Here is a 22,093-nt window from a genome sequence, read left to right as displayed (position 1 = left end):
GAAATCCACCTGCCTCTGCCTCCCAAGTGCTGGGATTAAAGGCGTGCGCCACCACCGCCCGGCTCCACTTCTTGTTTTTAACAAACAAATGGCATAGAGTCAACACTACATACAGTAGTGATGAGACATCACTGCAGCCAGATGGGCTGGACTTCCAACCTCGGTGCCTCACTTTCATGAGTACTACCTAAGTTTTAGTTCTACCGGTTAGTATAATAACTACCTATGATCCATGGGGAATGCAAGAATTAAGTAAGTATACGTTGAGAGAAAAAAGCACCCCAAATATTAGTTATTGTCGTGATCACAACGTGATGAAAACAATGTGACATACATCCTAAGACACGATCTCTACTAAATAAAAGGTCAGGGAACTTTGGCTGGGCTTAATGTCCTTCGGATTCTCCTCCCTCGCGCTACTCCCCAAGAACTCTCCAGTTAACTCCGAGTTCATGGAAACCTGTTGCGTGTCGATCACTTTATAAGAACAATCGACATAAAGTAGCAGGTTTCTTTTTACTCTCCGGAGCTGCCGTCCCTCCCAAAAGCATTCGAGTCATGACTCGGACAAATTAAGAAGAAAAGAGGCGGCTCGTAATTATGGATCCCACTTGGGACAGAAGCGCTCGGGACTGTGGAGCCCGACGCAGGCCCGGGTGACTCGGCACCTCCGCCACCAGGTCCAGGCCCTCCCCGCCAAGCTCCAGGGACAGCTTTGGCATCACCCGGCTCGCGATCCCCCGCCAGCTCACCATGATTGACAGCGTTTGGTGATGCCGCTTCTTTTCGTAAACCTTACAAAAGAAACCCAAGGCTCCCTCTTCGCAGCCGAGGCCACCACTCTGGAAACCCAAAACCCGCGAGAGGCTCGCCGGAAGTGACGGAACACCACAGGGGGTGGGGTACGGAGGCCTGGAGTCAGCGGCGGAAGAACAGAAAGTCATGGAAAAGCCTGAAGTTCGAAAATTATTTAAAGTAAACATTAAAACACTTGATAACTGATTTCACAGGACAGCGATTATTTATAATGTTTAGATAGTACTCCCTTCTGAACAATTTGGTACGAGCCGTTCTAGTTACTGACTACAATACCCAGAATGCAGATAGTTTCCGGCGTTGACTCCGCCATCATGGATTCGGGCGGAATTAACCTATAATTCACTCTAATTCGACGAACAATGTATTGAAAATGTAGTTGTCGCCTTCAAACAATGTGTGACTGAATTTACTTTATGTCTAAGAGTATATTCTTTTCTAAGTATTCCAGGGTCAGACAGGAGACATTCCTTCCCGAAGTAAAGATGTCCGCCAAGCGTAGGTGGGTTTGGGTAACTGGAAGTTAGCGTCAACAGAAGCAACACGCTTTGCAGCCTGAGTAAAAAACGATTCATTCATTTTGCGGGGCGGGCGGATCTTATCCAGCTGCGAATAGCAGAGCATTATTGGCTGTCCCCAGTAGGACCCAATCAGAAAGGAGGAAAGGCTAAAAACTATTGGTTGCTGGCGTGGACCAATCAGAAGAGCTGTGATTTGGCGGGAGTCTCGAAGACCTCCCAGGCTGTCCGTGTCTCAACGCCAGCTCTAGGTATCCGGCCGCTGTGGCTATGTTCGTGACCGATTTCCGCAAGGAGTTCTACGAGCTGGTCCACAACCAGGTGACTCCCATTCCACGATCCTGATCCAAGCCTTATCTGAGGGGAGGGATGAGGGCGAGTGACCGTAGACGGGCCGGGAGGTCAGGGTGTTGCCACAGAGTTTGGCGTCCCTGTGTTCAGCTCCTCTGTCCGCGTTTGCTTCTACAGAGGGTCCTTCTTTTTGTGGCCTCGGACGTGGATGCCTTGTGTGCGTGTAAGATCCTTCAGGTGAGCTTTGAATACCTTAGGAAGATTAGACAGGAGCGGGAGGTGACAGCTGGGTTGGCCCCAAGCAGGAGGTGGGGCGCAGAGGGGAGGGACGCAAAGGATCCTCTCTGACCTATACTGGGACTAGAGAAGTATAGTGCAAACGGCGAGACAAGTAATAATGGTTTTTACAATAACCTAAGTGAAAATGGTTTCACTTCAGAAATCTTTGAACTTGTAAATAAGCTCTCAGAGATGGAATTTGAGAGAGGGGATGTGACAGCTGGGAGTGGTATCATAGGGAGTGCAGGAAATGCAGAAACCCCTAGTCTATTAGAGAAAATTATTAGTTTGGGTTTTGACCATAGTGTGGTTTTTACAATGCTCTGGGGTCAGAACTTTTTCAGAACCCCTGTAATTAAAATTAGGGTTTTTTTTTTTCCCCTTAATGTTTTACTTTGGCAAATTGTACACATTCGGGTTGAACACTCACTCACAGCCTCGCCACCTAGCTTTTCCTACTGATCTTTTACCAAACAGCATATCATATAGATCTTTGTCTCAGCTCAGCTAGTTTGTTTGTTTCCTTGTGGTGATTCCAGGTAAGTTATCTTAGATGAGGGGCTACTGACCATGTGCTCTCTTTCCAGGCCCTGTTTCAGTGCGACCACGTACAGTATACGCTGGTTCCAGTTTCTGGGTGGCAAGAACTTGAAACTGCATTTCTTGAACATAAAGAGCAAGTATGAACTAATGGATTTTAGAATAATTAGGCCACTCTACTCAGTTGCACTTTCTTTTTTTTCCTTTTTTTTTTGTTGTTGTTGTTTTGTTTTGTTTTGTTTTTTGTTTTTTCAAAACAGGGTTTCTCTGTGTAGCCCTGGCTGTCCTGGAACTCACTGTGTAGACCAGGCTGGCCTCGAACTCAGAAATTCGCCTGCCTCTGCCTCCCAAGTGCTGGGATTAAAGGTGTGTGCCACCACTGCCCAGTTCAGCTGCAGTTTCTTAACATTTGTCTAATTCTAAAGTAGGAGAAGTGTGTTTTTGAAGTATCAGTTTCATTATGCTTGAAATATAGTGGTGGAATCAATCAACATTTGCCAGGGAATCACCAATTGAGGCAGGTCTGAACTACATATAGCAGGACTGAGGCCAGTCTGGGCTACATAACAAGATCCTGTCTCAAAAATAAAAACAGTATAGTTGTGGGCAGCACCTATTCTGGCCTCACTTGTTTCCATTTATGTATTTATGTATTTATTTATTTATTTAATATCCCATACCAGTCCCCCTCCTCCCAGCCCCCCTAGTTCCTCCTCCTATTCCCTCCTCTTCTCTGAGAAGGGGAGCCCCCTCTAGGGTATACACCCCCCCTAGCCCCAAGCGCATCAAGTCACTGTAGGACATCCTCTTCCACTGAGGCCAGACAAAGCAGCCCAGTAAGGGGAATGGAATCTACGTAAAGGCCACAAATTCAGGGACAGCCCCAACTTCAGTTGTTGGGGGATCCACATGAAGACGAAGCTGCACATATGCTACATATGTACACGGGGGGGGGGGGTGAGTGGGGGGTTGTAGGCTAGATCCAGCTCATGCTTGCTCTTTGGTTGAGGGTTCAGTCCTAACTTCACTTATTTTATTAGGTTACACTACTACTTTATGTTATCTCTAGAAAATGCATTCTAGGTATCGAACACATTTTTTTTTCACTTTGGAATTAAATGGTAGAACCAAGACTCCTTACTTCTCCCTGGGACCAGATGGGAAATGGGTTATTGAAGGCCCTATAGGGAATGGGTAGGGCATGCCAAAATGTATTTGGAGTCCCTGGCCACTTCTAGGATGTTTGAAGTACTTATATCAGTCAAGTTTTTCCTCCAGTATTGTGAAACAAAATCTTATTTGCTAGCCCAGGCTGACCCTGAACTCATGGACAGTCTTCTTTTCTTGGCCTTCAAAGTGTTGTATTGCAGGTGTGAGCCCATAGGCAGGCAATCTGGGGTTACTAAGGAAAGGTTTTAGCTATAGTGATTGTTTGATAAAGGACTTAGTATAGAGAATGCCACAAGTGAGGCTGCCCAAGATTTACTGCAAACCTAACCCACACAATGCTGTTAATGTGAAAAGCTGCAGAGAACAGCATGGTTGAGCAGTATTCAGCGAGACTTTGGTATGTGTTTGAAGTGTTGCTCCTGTTCTTCATTAGCTATTTGTGTACAAGTCTTGAGTTTGCAGGGCTTTTCAGGAAGCGAGAAGAGCCCCAGAGCCTATTTTACAGTGTCATCATGGAAAGGCACATAACCAAGCCAGCTCTGAGCAGTTTTCCAGCCACTTAGCCTTCCTCTTAGGCCTTGCCATAGTGTGCTCAGCAGAGCAGCACAGGGACGGGCAGTGCCGAGGGCGGGGAGGCCGCCTTGGTGTGGTGTCTCCTTTACAGTGCCTCCTCCTTTTTTTCAGTTCTCCTATTTCATCCTCATAAACTGTGGAGCCAACGTGGACCTGTTGGATATTCTTCAGCCTGATGAAGACAGTATATTTTTTGTGTGTGATACCCACAGGCCAGTGAATGTTGTGAATGTGTACAATGACACTCAGGTACCCAGTCCTTATGTGTATTCTCTCTTAGTCAGTCTGTACCTTTTTATGCTGTGGCAGTGTTGCACGGATCGTTGCAAAATATGCTTCCCACATCTCCAGCTGGGGGCATCTTCAGTATAAGAAGTTTATTTTATCCAGCTCCTGGGCTTGTACACAATGCATTTGTGGAACGTGCATCATTTGGAAGGTGGACGATCAGAGCGTTTCAGCCTGAGATGGCTCTACTATACTTATTCTGAACCTCAAAGCATTAAATACAAAATGTATCACAGACCAGCTGTCTAAGCATGCTGTGATCTGGTCTCTTTCCACAAGGCTTCAGACTCTGAGATCCTCATAGAAAGAAGGAAGCTCTTGAAGAGAAATCAGTTGGGAATTGCTGTTAGAGACAAAAATTTTCTTGGCTTAGGGGGTTCTCGTCTATCTTGATCCATTTTGTGTCTCTCTAAGAAAATATCTGAGACTGGGTACCTTATAGATATATTTAGCTTACTGTCCTGGACGTTCAAGAACATGGTGCAAACACCTGCTGTGCTCCGTGAGACCCCTGTGGGGAGTGGTTTCCCAATAGAGGGAATGTACAGGATAGTGAGGAAACATCCATGGTGAGAAAGGAACATCAGCGCAAGCCGATGACGTTTTATAACCATGCTGCACATGGAAACTAAGCCTCCAAGAGGCCTGACACACTTCTGAGAGATGCTGTTATTCCATCTAGACCCCACTTCTTAACGACTCTACCCCCTCAATACCCTACACAGGCAGCAAGCTTCAGGTGTGGTAGACCTTTTGGGGTATAAACCATATAAAATATCCAACCATAACAACGTATTCATATACTCTATCAAAAGCCAGCTGGTGGGACTTCTTACTTTTAACGTATAGCCTAAGAAAGAAATGTTCAGGGGGCCATTGAGATGGCTTAGTGCACCTGGGCTCAATTCCCAGTACCCACATGGCAGCTTCTAGCTGTCTGTAACTCCAGTTCCATGGGATCTGACACCCTCATGCGGGCAAAACACCAATGCCCGTAAAATAAAAGTTAACAAATTTAAAAAGAAAGAAAGAAATGTTGCCCAGACTTAAAGTAGATGGTAAATGCTTTTCAAAACATATTTCCATAATTTAAAAATGCCACACGGGACAGCTGTAGGGCCTTACAGAATGGTGCTAAGCAGCCAGAGCTCTGCTGTTGTGCGTACAGAACACTCGCGAGCAGCTGACTAGGGAAAAGTAAGATTCCACAGAAGCAACGTGATGGATGGTTTTCTGGCAATGCGAGAAGAAAGGTTGGATTGGTTTTGTTTTCTAACAGATCAAATTGCTCATTAAACAAGAGGATGACCTTGAAGTTCCTGCCTATGATGACATCTTTAGAGATGAGGCAGATGACGAAGATCTTTCAGACAGTGACGGTGATGGGTCAGAGCCTTCAGAGAAGCGCACACGGTTAGAGGAGGTGAGTGTGGGTCAGGTAGGCATTCTGGAGGGAGCAGAGTTAGGACAGGTGTGTGTGAGTCAGCTGTGGCATTCTGGGCCTGCGCTCAGCTGGGCATACCAAGCAGTGGGACGTGGAAGAGTTAGTGTGTGTGTAAGAGAAGACTCTGGCTTCTACTCCCATGGCCTTGTGGCCTCTGGCAGATTTCTGGAGTTATTTGAGCTGTGTTTTATCTATACAGGAGGATCCTGGCAAAGGAAATGAAATTTAGGTCAGTTTAGCTCGATGTAGGAATAACTAGCAAATGTTCAAAAAAGAAAAACCCATCTAGTAGCATATGCCTTTAATCCCAGCACTCTGAAGGCAGAGGCAGGCAGATTTCTGAGTTCAAGGCCAGTTTGGTCTACAGATTGAATTCCAGGACATCCAGGGCTACACAGAGAAACCCTGTCTGTGGTAGTGGGATCAGGCAGGGGAAGACCCACCGTGGAGAAACATTAAGAAAAAGGTACCATGTGTATCTGATCCCTTGGCCAGTCCTATGTAAACACTCTAGGGAAGGTGTGTGTGTGTGTGTGTGTGTGTGTGTGTGTGTGTGTGTGTGTGTGTGTGTGTGTGAGAGAGAGAGAGAGAGAGAGAGAGAGAGAGAGAGAGAGAGAGAGAGAGAGAGAGAGAGAGAGAGAAAGAGAGAGAGAGAGAGAGAGAGATATCTGACATTGGTCAGTGGAAGGGATCTGCCCTAAATAAGCTTCCACTAGCTAAAGGATAGCAAGAAGATGGTGGCTGCTCCTCTAGTGTAGCTGTGTTTTGTTCTTACCTGTTACTGCTCCTTTTTTTTTTTTTTTTTTTTTCGAGACAGGGTTTCTCTGTGTAGCCCTGGCTGTCCTGGAACTCACTCTGTAGACCAGGCTGGCCTGGAACTCAGAAATCCACCTGCCTCTGCCTTCCAATATTGCTACTTTTTTATTTGCTTTAGTGCTCACAAGTTTGAGTCTATTCTGTGTGAGCTTCCTTTAGCTTTTTATGGGGATTTTTGGTTTTGCCTTGTTTGGTTTTTCCTTTTAAAACAAGGTCTCACTGTGTAGCTCTGGCCAGACTGATAGCACAGCTTTTGTTAGGGTCTTTGTTCTCCTTCTGTTGGTGTACCCAGATTTGGCAGCTTCTTGGATTTCAAGTCTGGGTGAGCCAAGAAAGGAAATGAGGCTGCGTACAGATCTCTAACTGTTGTGCCTTTGCTCCCACCATTTGCTGTCTTACTTAGTTTCTATAGTGTATAAGAGTTTAGATATGTCCAGCAGATACTAGGGATATCTTAGCACCATCTTTGTGAAAGAAGTGTTGTGTTCTTAGCTTGTAGAATCACCATAGCACTCATGCCTTTGTACCTAAGAAGTTAGAATCGTTGCTAGCACACTCAAGAGGAAGGAACACAACTTTGGGGTTTTTTTGTTTTTGTTTTTGTAGACCAGGCTATCCTTGAACTCAGAAATCCGCCTGCCTCTGCCTCCCAAGTGCTGGGATTAAAGGCGTGTGCCACCATCGCCCGGCGAAACACAACTTTTGTTATCCTGGTGGCAGACATGGGCTTTGGATGCTGGATAGGCAAAGTGGCCAGATGCTGAGGGTACTATGAAGCACATGCTAGGAAAGCCTATGCACTTCTGTATTTGGATGGTGTCTGCCAACTTCTGGAGGCCAAATGAGCCAGTCTTCCCCTGTCTCAGCTATTCAGCTTCCCAGGTACAGGCTGTACTTGGAGCATGGACAAAGCCCACATTCTCCCTCAGGAGTCTACGCCTAGGGGTTTCTTCCAAAACAGTGCTTCGCCAGGCTAAACCTTTTGTCTTAGATTCTTTTCTATTGTTGTGACAAAAACACCATGACAAAGACAACTTATAAAAGAAAACATTTAATTTAGAGCGCATGGTTGCCATCTTGCCAGGAAGCACATCATTCGGGCATGGCACCGGAGCAATAGCTAAGAGCTTACATCCTTAACTGTAAGTATGAGGCAGACAGAGCATACGGGAATGGAGTAGGCTTCTGAAACCTCCAAGGCCACACTTCCTAATCCTTCCCAAACAGTTCCACCAACTGGGAACCAAGTATTCAAACATATGAGCGCATGGGGGCCATTCTCACTAACCACATTTTTCTTTTGTTTGTCACTATTTCAGGAGATAGTGGAGCGAAACAGAAAGAGGAGGCAGCGCAGGGAGTGGGAAGCCCGGAGGTGAGTCTGGTGAAGTGGCTCTGTGGTATAAGAGCCCAGACTTTATCCATTAGCCTCATACCTCTAACCCTTTCTGAATGCCACATTCTCTTAGGAGTCTTGAGGTCAGCCACTCTGGAGAGAGTATGTGGCTATGGCCTTGAAGACAGCCTTGAATCACCCCATGTGCTGTCCTTGGCTTCCTAGAATTGCAGGACAGGCCCAGTAGTCTCCCAGATTCAGGCTCCTCTGTCAGGAGTGGGGCCTTTACCAAATTTGTTTTTCAAATATGGATACTTTCATTTATAATCTTTTTTAAAATAAAATAACAGATAACTGGTGTTTGTATAAAATTTTCATGGAAAGAAATATGAACAGAAACTAAGTTATCCATAATTTCTATTATTGCATGTGTAAAAAAACTGAGGTGGTTTGAAATGAAAATGCTAGAATGGTTATTCTAGTTTGAAAAACACAGGTAGTTGTGTGTTTGAAACCGGGCACAGTAGGAGTTGCTTGCTAACGGCCTTTGCTGTCATCCTTTGTGGTCCAGCTGAAGGATTTGCCCATCATGAGAAAGAAGACTACACCTCCTATAAAAAGACAGTTTCAGGCCACTTCTAGAAGTGTAAAAACAGATAAGTGAAACCAAGTGGTTCTGAATTTAAGTTTCTTTTTGAGTTAGTGTCTGAAATATTCTGAATTTCTCTCTGAATTATCTATATTTGTACATACTTTACATTATCAAACTACACATCTAATTTTGCATTTCTCTACTTAAAAATAGTTGGTACAAGGTCTCAGTGTATGTCCCAGGCTCACCTGCACTTATGATGCTTCTGCAGCTTCCCAAGCTGAGAGCACAAGTGTGTGCCACTAGTTCTGGCTGTAATCAGTTTTATATTTCTGAATTTGGTTTTTGTTTGTTGGCTTTTGAGACAAGGGTGTCATGTAGTCCAGGCTGCCCTCAGACTTGCTGTGTAGCCAAGGATGACCTTGAACTTTTGGTCTTCCTGCTTTTACTGGGATTTATGGGTGTGTGCTACCACGCCTGATTTATGTGGTCCTGAGCTAGCAATCTACTACCTGAACCCATCCTCAGGTCACAGATTTTTATGCTTCCGAACAGTCTTTTTAAAACTGCTTAGTGTTTAAAGCCAGGTGTGGTGGCATACTCATTTAATCGCTCTTGAAGGGCAGAGGAAGGTGGCTCTCTGCCAAATCCCAGGCCAGCTAAGTCCACCTAGTCATACCCTACCTAACTCAGAAATCAAAAGAAGGGGCTGGAGAGATGGCTCAGTGGTTAAGAGTACTTGTTGCTCTTGCAGAGGACTTGTGTTTGATGCTCAGCATCCATGTGGTAGCTCACAAGCATCTATAACTCCTAGGTACTCACAGGTACACATTGATACTCATAAAAATAATATAAATAAGGTAAGTGTTTAAAAATGTTAAAAAATAAATTAAAAAAAAACTAGGAACAGCCTAGTATTTGTTTGTTTCTTTTGTTTCAGTCTTTGGGGTTTTTGGTTTTTTGTTTTTGATTTTATTTTCCTTTTTTTTTTTTTTTTGGCTTTTCGAGACAGGGTTTCTCTATGTAGTCCTGGCTGTCCTGGAACTCACTGTGTAGATCAGGCTGGCCTTGAATTCAGAAATCCGCCTACCCCTGCCTCCCAAGTGCTGGGATTAAAGGCGTGCACCACCATCGCCCGGTTTTTGATTTTATTAACACATTAGTTGTACATATTAATGGGGTCTAGTGTGATGTTTCCATATATGAATACAACCTTCTGGGCTCAATCCATAACACTGAAAAAAAAAAACAATTTCTACTCCCTTTCTATTTCTTTTTAAAGGCTGTTTTCATTTCTTTGTTTGGGTGGGTTGTGGGTGTGCTGTGGGTGTGTACATGTGGGCAGCCTTGAGTGTTTCTCTTGGTTGCTCTCTACTTTATTCTTTGGAGGCAAGGTCTCTTCACTTGAGTTTGGAGCTCATCAGTTTGACTAGACTGGCTGGGCCTTCCCCCTCCTAGCCCCAGAAGACATAATATCTAGCTTTTTATGTAGACATTGAGGATCCAAACTCAGCTCATCAGACTTGCATAGTAAGTATTTTTTATCAGTTGAGCCATCTCCTCAGCCTTTTTATTCATTCACTCATTTACTTATTTACTTACTTACTTACTTAATTAATTAATTAATTTAGAAAATACATTGCCTTACTGTATAACCCAGGCTGGCCTCCAACTATTCAAATGTCCTGTCTCATCTCTTGGCTACTGGGATTACAGGTGTATACCACATTATCAAGCCTTTTTCTCTGTTCTTTAAACTATAATTTACTTCACTTACTTTACCATTGCAAATAAATCTATAGTTAATAGCTTTGTGTTTACAATAGTGTGTCTTCTTTGTTCTTTTTAATTGTTTTGAAGTAATTTCTCAGAAACAAGATTCTGAGACCAGACCTGCTGCCTAAGATGTATTTGTACATTCCGCTAAAAAGTCAGCAAGTGAAAAAATAATTTTTGAAACTAAAGTTTTAGCCTTTTTTGAAAAGTTTGCCCTCTTGTCCTGCTGTTTTCAGTCAAAGATACCATTTTGTGTTGTTACAGAAAAGACATCCTCTTTGACTACGAGCAGTATGAATATTATGGGACATCGGTAAGTATGAACAGATCTGACACACTGTAAAGTTTTGACTCCAGGGATCAGTGTCCTAGAACAAGAGAGAGCAAAGGTTTTACAGCCAGAAAAACCTGGTGCTCCTGAGAGCTGCCTTTGGGTGGGTGGTCCAGCCTCTGTGCTGTCCACCCTGCAGGATGGATGCTACTTCCCAGTGTGCTCTGGCTGGCCTCGTGGTTGTCTTTCCTTACTCTATGGGGGTACAAAGGTGATACCTGCTCATTAGAAATCAGCTTTCTGTGAAGAAGGCTTTTTATACAGCCCTGCCTAGCCCTGAGCTTCTGGCTTCCAGTGATCCTCCTGCATCCTCCTAAATAGCTGGAAATACATTTACACACTGTTGTGCCTGCCAAGATAAATTTAAGAAGGCAATGGGACTCTTTCTGCTTCCTGGCCAACTTGACATGAGCTGTTCTTTCCCATGCCTTTGTGATAACTGAAATTATAATTAAAATAAACCATTCCCCCCCCCTTGTTTAAAAACAAAAACAACTTCTTGCCTTTTGCCTTTCAGTTTTTGTAGCACTGGGGATCAAACCTAGACCTCGAATATACTAGGAAAGTGCTTACCACTAAGCCACCACCCCCAACACTTGCTAATTACTTTTAATTCTAGAATCAAGCTACCTTTATTTCATAAAGTAAAGCCAGGCATGGTGGCACACAACTTTAGTCCCAGGACCTGGAAGGCAGAGGTGGAGGATCTCTTGAGTTTGAGGCCAGCCTTTTCTATAGAGTGAGTTCCCTGACAGCCAGGGCTAAACAGAGAAATCCTGTCAGAGAGACGGAGACAGAGACAGAGAGGCAGAGTTGCTCTATGTGATTCACATTTGAGCTTCTCTGGGCTGCTTTCTGTGCTTCACAGCCATGGTAGTCTAAAGGTTCTAGGCAGCGAGGAGATGGGGAGAAACCAAACACGCTCCACAGTGTACTGTGCGGCTACGCTAGAGTGTTGGGCAAGCTAGATGTATTGAGTGCTGCTTATCTTGTCTTGTTTCTGCAATGTTAGGCGTACCCACCCTAGGTCAAGGGCACCTGTGCTCCTTTCAGAGGCAGTTGTTAGAGTAGCCCCTCAGCCTATGTAGCAGCTGTCATCATCATCAAAAATACAGAGGAATGGAGCTGGGAAGATGGCTCGGCAGCTGAGAGCAGCAAGTGCTCTTACAGAGAAGGCAGATTTGTTTCCCAGCTCATAGCCATCCACGGGTTCAGGTCCAGAGTATCTGCCCCTCCCTCTGACCTCTGTGGGTACCAGGCACATACATGATACACAGACACATTCAGGTAAAGCACTCACACAGAAAATAGTATAAAAATACTGATGAAGCTGGGTGTGGTGGCTGGTTTGGTTGGGATTACTAATGCTGTGATGAAATGCCATGACCAAAGTGTCGTGGGAGGAAAGGATTTATTTTCAGTTTCCATCACTGAGTGAAGTCAGGGTAAAAGCTCAAAACCAGGTAGAAACCTGTAGGCTGGAGCTGATGCAGAGGACGTGGAGGGTTGGTTGCTGCTTACCGGCTTCCTCCTCCTGGTTTGCTCAACCTGCTTTCTTATAAAGCCCAGGACTACTAGACCAGAGATGGCACCACCTACAATAGGCAGGGCCTCCCCTCAACAATCACTAATTAAGAAAATGCCCTACAGGCTTGTTTACAACCTAATCTTAAGGAGGCATTTTCTCAATTGAGGTTTCCTCCTCTCAGATGACTTCAGTTTGTGTCAAGCTGACATAAAACTAGCTAGCACAGTGGCACACACCTTTAATCCCAGCACTTGGGAGGCAGAAACAGGGAGATCTCTTGAGTTCAAGGCCTGACTGGTCTACCTAGCTAGTTCGAGGCCATCCAGGGCTACATAAAGAGAGACTCCCTAAATAAGCAAATAAGTAAGTATGGATTAATCTCTGTGCAAGAAGATTAAACTATGGGATTATAGTAGCACGTCTGATTTTTGAAATAGAGTTTGATGTAGAAAGCCTATTGTTAGGCTCTGTTAGCATTGACCGGAATTTAGGGCCTTCAGTAGCTGTAGAAGATATATGGTTCTTAATTTGATGTAGGATTTTTGTCTGATCATTTACTTTATGATAATGCAAAAGTGATGTATGCCCAATACAAATCAAATCTGTTTCAGTAAAAACCATGGAGTTAGTCTTCAGCTTTCGGCATTAGCTCTTGGACTCTTGGTATTGTATCTTCAAGGTTTGCCATCCTTTGGCTCTGTGCTCAGCCCTTGCAGGGATAGGGAGGGAACTAATGCTCTCTCAGGAATGATACCTAACTTTCTCCAGTCCTTTGGTTTTCTCCCTGGGTGAAGCCAACACCTCATGATAATCTGCTGGTCAGACATCCACTGTCTTCACGGTCTCACCAAATTCAGACCCTCCACTCAGGTCGCTTTTACCTTTTCTAACCCTGACCAGCCCTGCTGGAAAGTCCTTCACGGGGAGTCCAGAAGCCCCTCCCACTCCACCCAGGGGACCAGAACCAGAGCCCTTCCTCATCTAGGCTTTCCTAGGGATGTGTCTGAGGCTGCCTCCATACAAGGTGGGCAGTCAGACAACAGAGCCTCCCGACCTGTTTTCATTACAGCCTTGAGCATCACCTGAGATGTACAGAGGTCCCTACACGGTGCTATGCCTGGGCTTCCCACCAGGTGGCACTTTGTTTCCATTCTTTTGCTACATGATTAAACACAAAGATACAAATGACATTAGAGAGCAGAGACTGATGTTTGGGGTCAGCAGAATTACTCTATCATCTTTCCCTTACTCTCATGGAGACTTTTTTCTCACATGCAGAAAAGTAGCCTGAATACCCTGATCCTTCACTGGACTCCTTGGCTTAGAGCTGTCCCCAATGCATGACCCCTTCTGTGAACTCAGTTGCTTTTGGCTTCAGGCTTTTCTGTTTTCCTTGCAGTCAGCCATGGTGATGTTTGACCTGGCTTGGATGATGTCTAAGGACCTGAATGACATGCTGTGGTATGTAGCGCGCGCGCACACACACACAAACACACACACACACTCCTGCTAAGCCATGTTGGGAGTCCTGCCACCAGCTAAGGTCAATGTCACATGGACAGTCCAGTGCTTCCATGAGGACTGCTAGGTACAGCCCCTCTCTGGGATGACTTATAAGCCTAGTCTTCCAAGGGTTAAGTAGGAGGGTAGGGGTGCGGGGGAGGTGTTGTCATACAACCTCATTGAGGACAGTGGGGCTCCAGGTCAGCTCCTGTCTCTGCACCCTTAATGCTTACTTAGCCTTATGCCCAGCAAGTATAATAAGTGCACATTTGAGTGAGATCGCCCTTGGTAGGTGTTCTTGTAGCCCTGGCACTGGTGCAATCCAACTCAGAATTGTCCCTTTTGGCAATTTCCCTGTCAGACTATAACCAGGGCGTTAAGCCCCCAGACCAGTGAGCCTCCCAGTCACTGTCAACTTGACTGATTTTGAAACAGGATCTGGTCTTTCTAAATGAGAAGCGTGTAATTCTGGCCTGGCTCTGCCTCCTTGACCCCTTGTTTGTGGTCCCTGTTTTCTCTGCAGGCAGTATACCAAGGTCCTTTAGGTCTGATCACCACAGTGATAATTACATTTGGCCCCCACCCACTCTCAGCTCTTACTCCTATACTGTGCGCTATTACTTGGCCACTTGCCAAGCAGCTGCCCCCAGCCAGGTTGGTTAGTGCTGAATATTTAGTCACTTTGGTATTCCAGCTAAACTGGTTTCCTACTAGATCCAGTAGCGATCATCTTAAGAGGAATTTCGGAGGCCTGGTCCTGGGTGTGTACCTTTAATAGGATATTTTTTTTTACTAGATGGATTCCTTTATGCCTTCTTGTTTAACTTGTGATGGCTCCTTTAGGTCACTTGTTTATATTGGTGGCTTCTCTCTGACCCAAGTATAGTTGATGTCTACCCAAGCTTTGACCTAGAACTGGAAGTCTGACCTTGTGTTTCTTCCAGTATCTCAGGGAAAACCTTCCCTAAGATTCCCCTTTTTTAAAGATGGAAGGTGCAATTTCGAAGTGTCTACATTTCAAAGTCACAGTAGAAAAGAAGCCCAAGATAATTGTTTAGAAATTGGTGGCAGGGCACAGTGAGTTTTGCAGCCATGCTAACAGGACACTCCTGCACTCATCAAGTCACTTGGCTCCACGACACATACTTACCAAGTCCAGGCAGCTTGTAGCTTGACCTGTCATCTCTGACCCGTTGTCTGCTTTCCTTCCAGGTGGGCCATTGTTGGGCTGACAGACCAGTGGGTGCATGACAAGATCACTCAGTAAGTGATGGCCTCCACCTGTGCTCTGTACATGTGGCAGTCCCTGAGTCTGCACTAGGACACGGGAAGCAGTATCAATGAGAAGTCTTATGGAGAAGGAGGAGGGGCAGCTCTTCTTGCCTGGCCTCTTGGCCTTAGTACCAGGCTCTGCCTTTGCTTATGGCCTAGCTTGGCCTCCTTACAGCTTGAGAAGTCCACTGGGTGGAGCCAGCAGCAGCAGGAAGGGCTTGGTTTTGACCTAGGTTCTGTGCCTAGAGGCAGGTACTAAGATATAGCTGATGCACATTGGAGGTTAGGGGGAGACATGGATGGGAAGTAAGGAAGAAGAAGAAGGCCTAGGGGTCCTGTCAGGGAGGATGAGTTTGATCACAAAACAGGAGACAGGAGACAGAGCTTTGAACAGGCAACATAGTTGCTCATTGTCTCATTGGGACGCAGTTCAGCCTCTCTATCAAGTAGGACTTGTAAGAGAATGAAGAGACCAGGCCTGAGGCTCTGTCTCTCATCTGAGGCCCACGTGAGGGTCCTACTCACTGCCTTTCACGTTTCACCTCAGTCCTTGTGCTGACTACAGAAGGTCCCACTATGTATTAGGCCCTCTGGGTGGTCAGAAGTTTAGAAACTCAAAACTCAAGCTTTGGTCAGAGTTCTCTTGTCTGGATGGCCACATTGAGCCAGCCTCCAGCCTTGCTGGGCCTCAGTCCCTTCTCTGTTAAGGATGGAGGGGACGTGGGTGAGGTGGTTCAGGAGCAAGAGTACCTGTGCTCTTATGGAAGACTCAAGTTCAGTTCTCAGCCCAGCACCCGTGTTGAGAGGCTTACAACCTCCTATAAGTCCAGCTACAGGAGTTCTGACACCTTCTAACCTCCACAGGCACCCACCCACACACAGACACAAATAATTCTTAAAAAATAAATTTATGATGTTAAAAAGATGGCATAGGGCAGGCATGTAGGTGACGTAGAATCTAAAAATGACAGAACATGTAGCATGGGGAACATATTCTGCTCTTGGCCTCAGGGGAGACCCTCTTATTAATTACCATCCCAGTTGGTGGCCCATTGGGACCTGAAACAGGGCCTGCCTACCGCATCTGCACTTGCTGGCAATTTGTGTGCTAGTTTGGACTTGCATGTGGATTATTGTCATAGGGTCTACTTGACTGTGTGGGCTAGACACCTGGCCAGCCTCCTCGGTGCCGCTCTCCAAAGGGATCTCAGTACCTACACATGGGGCATAGCCTGCCCAGAGCACCCTGCCCAGCTCTGTCTGTTGTTATTCTCGAGCTGGCTGCTTTATACCTGAACAAGCTTCCTCAGCCCTCCTTCAGGAACAACTGGGGAGGGAGCTGGTTCAGTCTACCATGCTTTCTTCCAGAATGAAATACGTGACTGATGTTGGCATCCTGCAGCGTCATGTGTCCCGGCATAACCACCGAAATGAGGCGGAGGAGAACATGCTGTCTGTAGACTGCACCCGGATCTCCTTCGAGTATGAGTATCTTTATCTTTGCAGCTCTGTACCTTGGGGTTGAGGCAGTACTTGTTGCTGTTAACACGCTGCTCAGCAGATGCTTTCTGTTCCGTCACCATGGTGATAGAGCCACCCATATCCTCCTTTGAGCAGTGTGATTGTGGTCTGTTTGCTGGCCACAGACGATGTCTGAGTCATGTGGAAGGCTGCTGAGAGCTGAAGCAAAGTGGACTGTGGTCCCTGGGCCCTAGGAGTTGGGAAGGAGGGACACTGATGGGGACAAAGAGCACCAAGTGTCCAGTGGAGCAGTGGCAAGGCATCAGCAAGACTGCAGAGTCTATGCGATCGTACGTAGAGGAGAGGCCTGAGATGGGACCATGGACTCAAGGGGATATATGCATCTCGGTCTGTCAAAGGGAGAAAATGGTTTAACTTGAGATGCTCCCTGCATCTGTCAGAGCTCTGAGGTCTGCTGTCCCCAAGCAGGCCCCAACAAAAGAGAGTCCCACAAACAGGGATGTCCACTAAGAATTCTGGGTGGGTCCATACCAACCCAAGGTTGTAGGCCACTGTCAGCTCCAGAGAGGTAGTAAGCAGTGGGCACCACATGTGTTCCTTGACCTTGGACCCAGCCTCTGCCTGGTACTGTACCAGCACTGGTCCCTCCATGAAAGCCTGTACAACACCAGCTACACTGCAGCCAGGTTCAAGCTCTGGTCTGTGCATGGGCAGAAGCGACTTCAGGAGTTCCTTGCAGACATGGGGTAAGTGACTGCCTCGCCTGCAGCCTCCTACCCTGTCTCCACCCTGCTGGTGCAAAGCACCCCCACTCTGTAAAGGGCAGTCCCTCCTCCATGTCCATGCACCTGTCAAGGCATCCCTGGTGGGCATGCACAGGGACCCCATGGCAGGCCTCTTCCCTGCTGTCAGTGTCTTGTCTCATTCATACGGCTTGCTCCCTCCAGGCTTCCCCTGAAGCAAGTGAAACAGAAATTTCAGTCCATGGACGTTTCCTTGAAGGAGAATCTGCGAGAAATGATTGAAGAATCTGCAAATAAATTTGGGTAAGTGCTTTTCTGGATTTTGGTTTTTGTTTCCTTTTCCTTTTTTCAAGACAGGGTTTCTGTGTAATCCTGGCCATCCTGGAACCTCAGTCTACAGTCCAGGCTGGCCTCTGCTGGGAATTAAAGGCGTCATCCACCACACGCAGCATGGATTATACTTTTTAGAAGCAGGGCTTCTACTTTAACCATCCACCTGCGCTGATGTAAAAATAAGAGCTGGCCCCAAAGATGTACAGACCACTAGGATTGAGTCAAACCTAATTTAATGAAATTTTGAGTTCTTGTTGGATTACAAATGCACTTTCTTGCTTGGTGGTAATGGCACATGCCTTCAATCCCAGCACTCAGGAAGCTAAGGCAGATGGATCTTCGTGCGTCCAAGGCCAGCCTGGGCTACAGAGTGAGTTCCAGGACACAGGGAAACCTTGTCTCGAAAAAAAAAAAAAAAAAAAAAAAAAAGCACTTTCTTGGGCTAGAAAGATGGCTCAGCAGTTAAGAGCAACTGATTGTTCTTCTAGAGGACCCGGTTCAATTCGCAGAATCTACATGGCAGCTTACAACTGTCTGGCTCCCCAGTTCCAGGGGATCTGACTCTCACACAAATGTACATGCAGGCAAAGCACCAGTGCACACAAAATAAGAATAAATTAATTTAAAATGAAAAGTGCATACTGCCCTTCAGAGGACAGACACCCCCCCCACACACACCTCCACACTCCATGTCTAGTGGCCCATGATTCTTGTAACTTTATCTCCAGGGTGTCCTATACCCTATTCTGGCCTCTTTGGACACATGTACACATAGACATATGCATTCACATAATAAGTTCATGAAAATAAAAAGATAAACTAAAATGCACTCTCTTCGTGTTTAGGGTCTTTTTTGTTTGTTTGTTTTTTGTTTTTCAAGACAGGGTTTCTCTGTGTAGCCCTGGCTGGCCTGGAACTCACTTTGTAGACCACGTGGGCCTCAAACTCAGAAATCTGTCTGCCTCTGCCTTCCAAGTGCTGGGATTAAAGGCGTGTGCCACCACTGCCCTGGATATGGTAGAACTCACTATATAGACCTTATAGACCAGGCTGGCCGGCCTTGAACTCACAGAAATTCCACCTGCCTCTGCTTCCTGAGTACTGGGATTAAAGGTATGTGCCACCACATCTGGCATGTTTAGGGTCTTTAAATTCTGATACTATGATGTAGACAGATATACTGGAGTCAGGGGCAGGCATACTCTATCCTACCAGGTCTTCAGGTGCCACTGAAGCCCAGTGTCTGCCTGCTCCTGCCTGGCAGGCTGACATTAGGGCATAAATGGGAACCTTGCCCTACCCTAGGCCTGCCTGATGGCTATGTAGTGTCCGTTGCTGAAGCAGCCAAGGTCAGGCAGTTAGCTGTGGGGCCTGCATATGTGGGTGTTTTGGCCTCCCTCATCCTCTAAGTGGTGGTCACAGTGAGCATTCTAGGGGACCTGTGAGTGACTTAGAGTATCTTTTAGCCTGGTCTGGGCATACAAGCTTGCATATAAGTTGAGAGTGATGAGTACATCGCTTCCCTCTGGACAGGATGAAGGACATGCGTGTACAGACTTTCAGCATTCAGTTTGGGTTCAAGCATAAATTCCTGGCCAGCGATGTTGTTTTTGCCACCATGTCTCTAATGGAGAGTCCTGAGAAGGATGGCTCAGGGACAGACCACTTCATCCAGGCTCTCGATAGCCTCTCCAGGTAATGGGTATGATATGGCCAGCCATTCTGTGGCCTCAGCCTTACCCTGCACAGAGACCAATCCCAAAGACACATGAGAGTAACTGTCCAACTGGAATTACAAGGTTGGAATCCCTACCACTGTCCCTAAACTGCTAGCCTACTCTAGTGTCCTTTTTCTTCTTATTATTATTGTTTTTGAGGTAAGGTTCCTGTAGCTCAGGCTGGCCTCACATGCCTTCCATACATAGCCCTGTCTGGCCTCAAATTCATGCTCCTTTTGGCCGAGTCTCCCAAGTGCTAAGACTGGTGATGTATGTGTGCCACCATCCCCAGTGTCCTGGAGTCCCTTTCATTCCCTTTGTGATTGTCTTCTTTCTCCTTCTGCCTTTTCAGTCTCTTAAGCCATTATCATTCACTCTTGGTTTTCTTCCAGTTCTTCATTTTTCAGTTCCTTTATCTCCAATTCTCCTTTTGTTTTTCAGTCATGAAGTAGGACATTCCCAGTTGTGATGTTTTGGAGTTGTGACTTTCTGGTATACTTGGATGTCATAGGTGATCTGCTCCTCATAGTCCTGGTTAGCCTTGAACTAGCTATGTAGATAGACCAGGTTGGTCTCAAAGTCACAGACATTCATTTGTTTCAGCCTCCCAAGTTCTGGGATTAAAGGCATGTACAACTATGTCCAGCTTCCTGTTTGTCTGTTTTTAATAATGACTTGGTAGAGTCTAGACCACAATACTCTATTTATATAAATATTATTAATTTAATTACATTGGTTTTATATAAAGACTAATTCAGATAACTAACTGTAGAACTTAGTAGAACTGCTTTTTCTGTTGATTTTTGTGCAAGGTCAAAAAATACAGGGCCCTGCTTTCTGGGTTTCCTCAGTTCTGTCTATCTCTCTCTCTCTCCCCTCCCTCCCTTCCTTCCCCCCTCATAAATACTTAGTTTTAAGATATAGTTCTTGGCCGGGCAGTGATGGCTCACACCTTTAATCCCAGCACTCAGGAGTCAGAGTCAGGTGGATCTCTTGTGTTTGAGGCCAGCCTGGTCTACAGAGTGAGTTCCAGGACAGTCAGGGCTACACAGAGAAACTTTGTCTTGAAAAACCAAAATACAGACAGACAGACAAGATGCAGCTATAAGTCATGGCTCCCTGCCTGTAATCACAGTACTCAAGAGGTAGAGGCAGGAGCCTCAAAAGTTGAAAAATAGCCAGTTTGGGCACTATAGTGAAAATAAAACACACATATAAGGCACCCCTAAGGAAGAAGCATGCACTCAGCACTGTGCCCAGAAGCAGCTCTGTACACCTTAGCCTCACCTTTCAGCCCTCCTAGCGCCGAACACTGCCTCTGCAGACTGCTCTTGTTAGCATCTGTATGAGTGATGCGCAGGGTTCCTTGCGTCTGGTTTCTGTAGCGTGGTGTAGTGGTTATATAAGAACTACATGCTTATATAAGGACTTCTCTCTATCATAGATTATGATCCATTGGATGAGTATTTCACGCTTTATGTACCATTGTTGTAAGCTGACAGACATGGGTTCTTCTACCTCCTGACCATCTTCCTCAGTTGTGTACAAGCTTTTGTATAGTTGTGTTTTTACTTCTTGTGCTGGAGTGGACTTGTGGGGTTATGTGTGTTCTTGATGTAACCTTCAGGGGACCGACCAGGCAGTTTCCACAGTGTCAGCTCCAGGTCCCACCAGCAGTGTTTGAGGGCTGCAGTTTTTCCATGTCTTTACCAGCATGTGTGTGTGGTCTGTGTGTGGCAGTGTGAAGTGGTAGCTTGTGCGTTTAGTTTGTATCTCACTGGGGCTGATGATGTGTAATGTTTTTCCATGTGCTGACTGGCCATTTGTGCAGCTTGTCTGTTCAGATCTCCCACATGTAAGTTAGGTATTAATTTCGAAGGTGTCCAGATCATCCAGTCTTCCTTTTGCTTCTGCTTGTGTGTGTTCTTAGGAAACAATTGTTAAATCCAAATGACAAAGACTTCACTTTGTTTAGTTCTGCTAACTAAATAATCCCAGTGCTTGGGAGGCAGAGTCAGGAGGACTAGAAATTCAAGGTCATCCTTGGCCACATGTCAAATTCAAGGCTAGCCTGGGCTCCATGTGCTACCAAAATAGAGTGATCTACAGATTGAAAACAGAAACGGATCTCTTCAGGGACAGGTGAGTTGCTGATTCCAAGATTAAATTCAAGTTACCTAGAAGAGCAGAATAATCCTAAAAGAGAAAATTCCAAGAGTCCCAGTAAGAGCACTGGGATAGCTTTTACTCTTACACTGGGTGGATGACTCTGGACATTAATTTTTGTTCTTAGTACAAGAAGGTATACAACTTTATTCTTTGTAAAATTTATTCCTACATTTATTTATGTGTGTGCAGAGGTCAGAGGACAATATGACCGTTCTTTCCTGCCACCACGCTAGTCCCAGGATTGAACTCAGTAAGCGTCCCACTGACCTCCAACTTCTCTCTTTTTTTACATGGCCAGCTACTTATTGAGACATTTATTTTTTTTTCTCCTGCCATATTGAACTATTTTAATACTTGTATTAAAAATCAGTTAGTCATAAGCATAAAGATGCACTTAACCCTGCCAGCTCTCTTCCATCCATCTGAAGGTTACTGGCCTTATGCCAGGACCACATTATATGTTTTGATTACTGTAGCTTTGTAGCATATTTGAACTAGGAAATGTGGCTCTTGGAATTTTCTCTTTTAGGATTATTCTGCTCTTCTAGGTAACTTGAATTTAATCTTGGAATCAG

The 22,093-nt window shown here is 45.6% G+C and overlaps 2 protein-coding genes across 2 annotated transcripts in view; one reads left to right on the top strand and one right to left on the bottom strand.

The window, feature by feature from the left end:
• Nucleotides 1-907, bottom strand: part of Ufd1 (ubiquitin recognition factor in ER associated degradation 1) — a 22,144-nt gene extending 21,237 nt beyond the window's left edge. The window contains exon 1 of the mRNA XM_031363385.1: nt 753-907. Within this exon, the coding sequence (XP_031219245.1) occupies nt 753-755 (3 nt within the window). The 5' untranslated portion in view covers nt 756-907. The remainder of the gene's footprint in view (nt 1-752) is intronic.
• Nucleotides 908-1,203: 296 nt separating this feature from the next.
• Cdc45 (cell division cycle 45) overlaps nt 1,204-22,093 on the top strand; it is a 30,771-nt gene continuing 9,881 nt past the window's right edge. Inside the window, exons 1-13 of the mRNA XM_031363384.1 lie at nt 1,204-1,655; nt 1,803-1,862; nt 2,492-2,584; nt 4,299-4,436; nt 5,755-5,898; nt 8,055-8,110; nt 10,704-10,752; nt 13,698-13,759; nt 15,014-15,064; nt 16,442-16,561; nt 17,170-17,301; nt 17,503-17,601; nt 19,165-19,326. Of these exons, the coding sequence (XP_031219244.1) occupies nt 1,605-1,655; nt 1,803-1,862; nt 2,492-2,584; nt 4,299-4,436; nt 5,755-5,898; nt 8,055-8,110; nt 10,704-10,752; nt 13,698-13,759; nt 15,014-15,064; nt 16,442-16,561; nt 17,170-17,301; nt 17,503-17,601; nt 19,165-19,326 (1,217 nt within the window). The 5' untranslated portion in view covers nt 1,204-1,604. The remainder of the gene's footprint in view (nt 1,656-1,802; nt 1,863-2,491; nt 2,585-4,298; nt 4,437-5,754; nt 5,899-8,054; nt 8,111-10,703; nt 10,753-13,697; nt 13,760-15,013; nt 15,065-16,441; nt 16,562-17,169; nt 17,302-17,502; nt 17,602-19,164; nt 19,327-22,093) is intronic.

The sequence above is a fragment of the Mastomys coucha genome, unplaced genomic scaffold, assembly GCF_008632895.1.
Source record: "Mastomys coucha isolate ucsf_1 unplaced genomic scaffold, UCSF_Mcou_1 pScaffold12, whole genome shotgun sequence".
Classification (NCBI taxonomy): Eukaryota; Metazoa; Chordata; class Mammalia; order Rodentia; family Muridae; genus Mastomys; species Mastomys coucha.
Note: the sequence above shows the minus strand (reverse complement) of the source record. Positions and strands in the feature narration are given on the sequence as shown.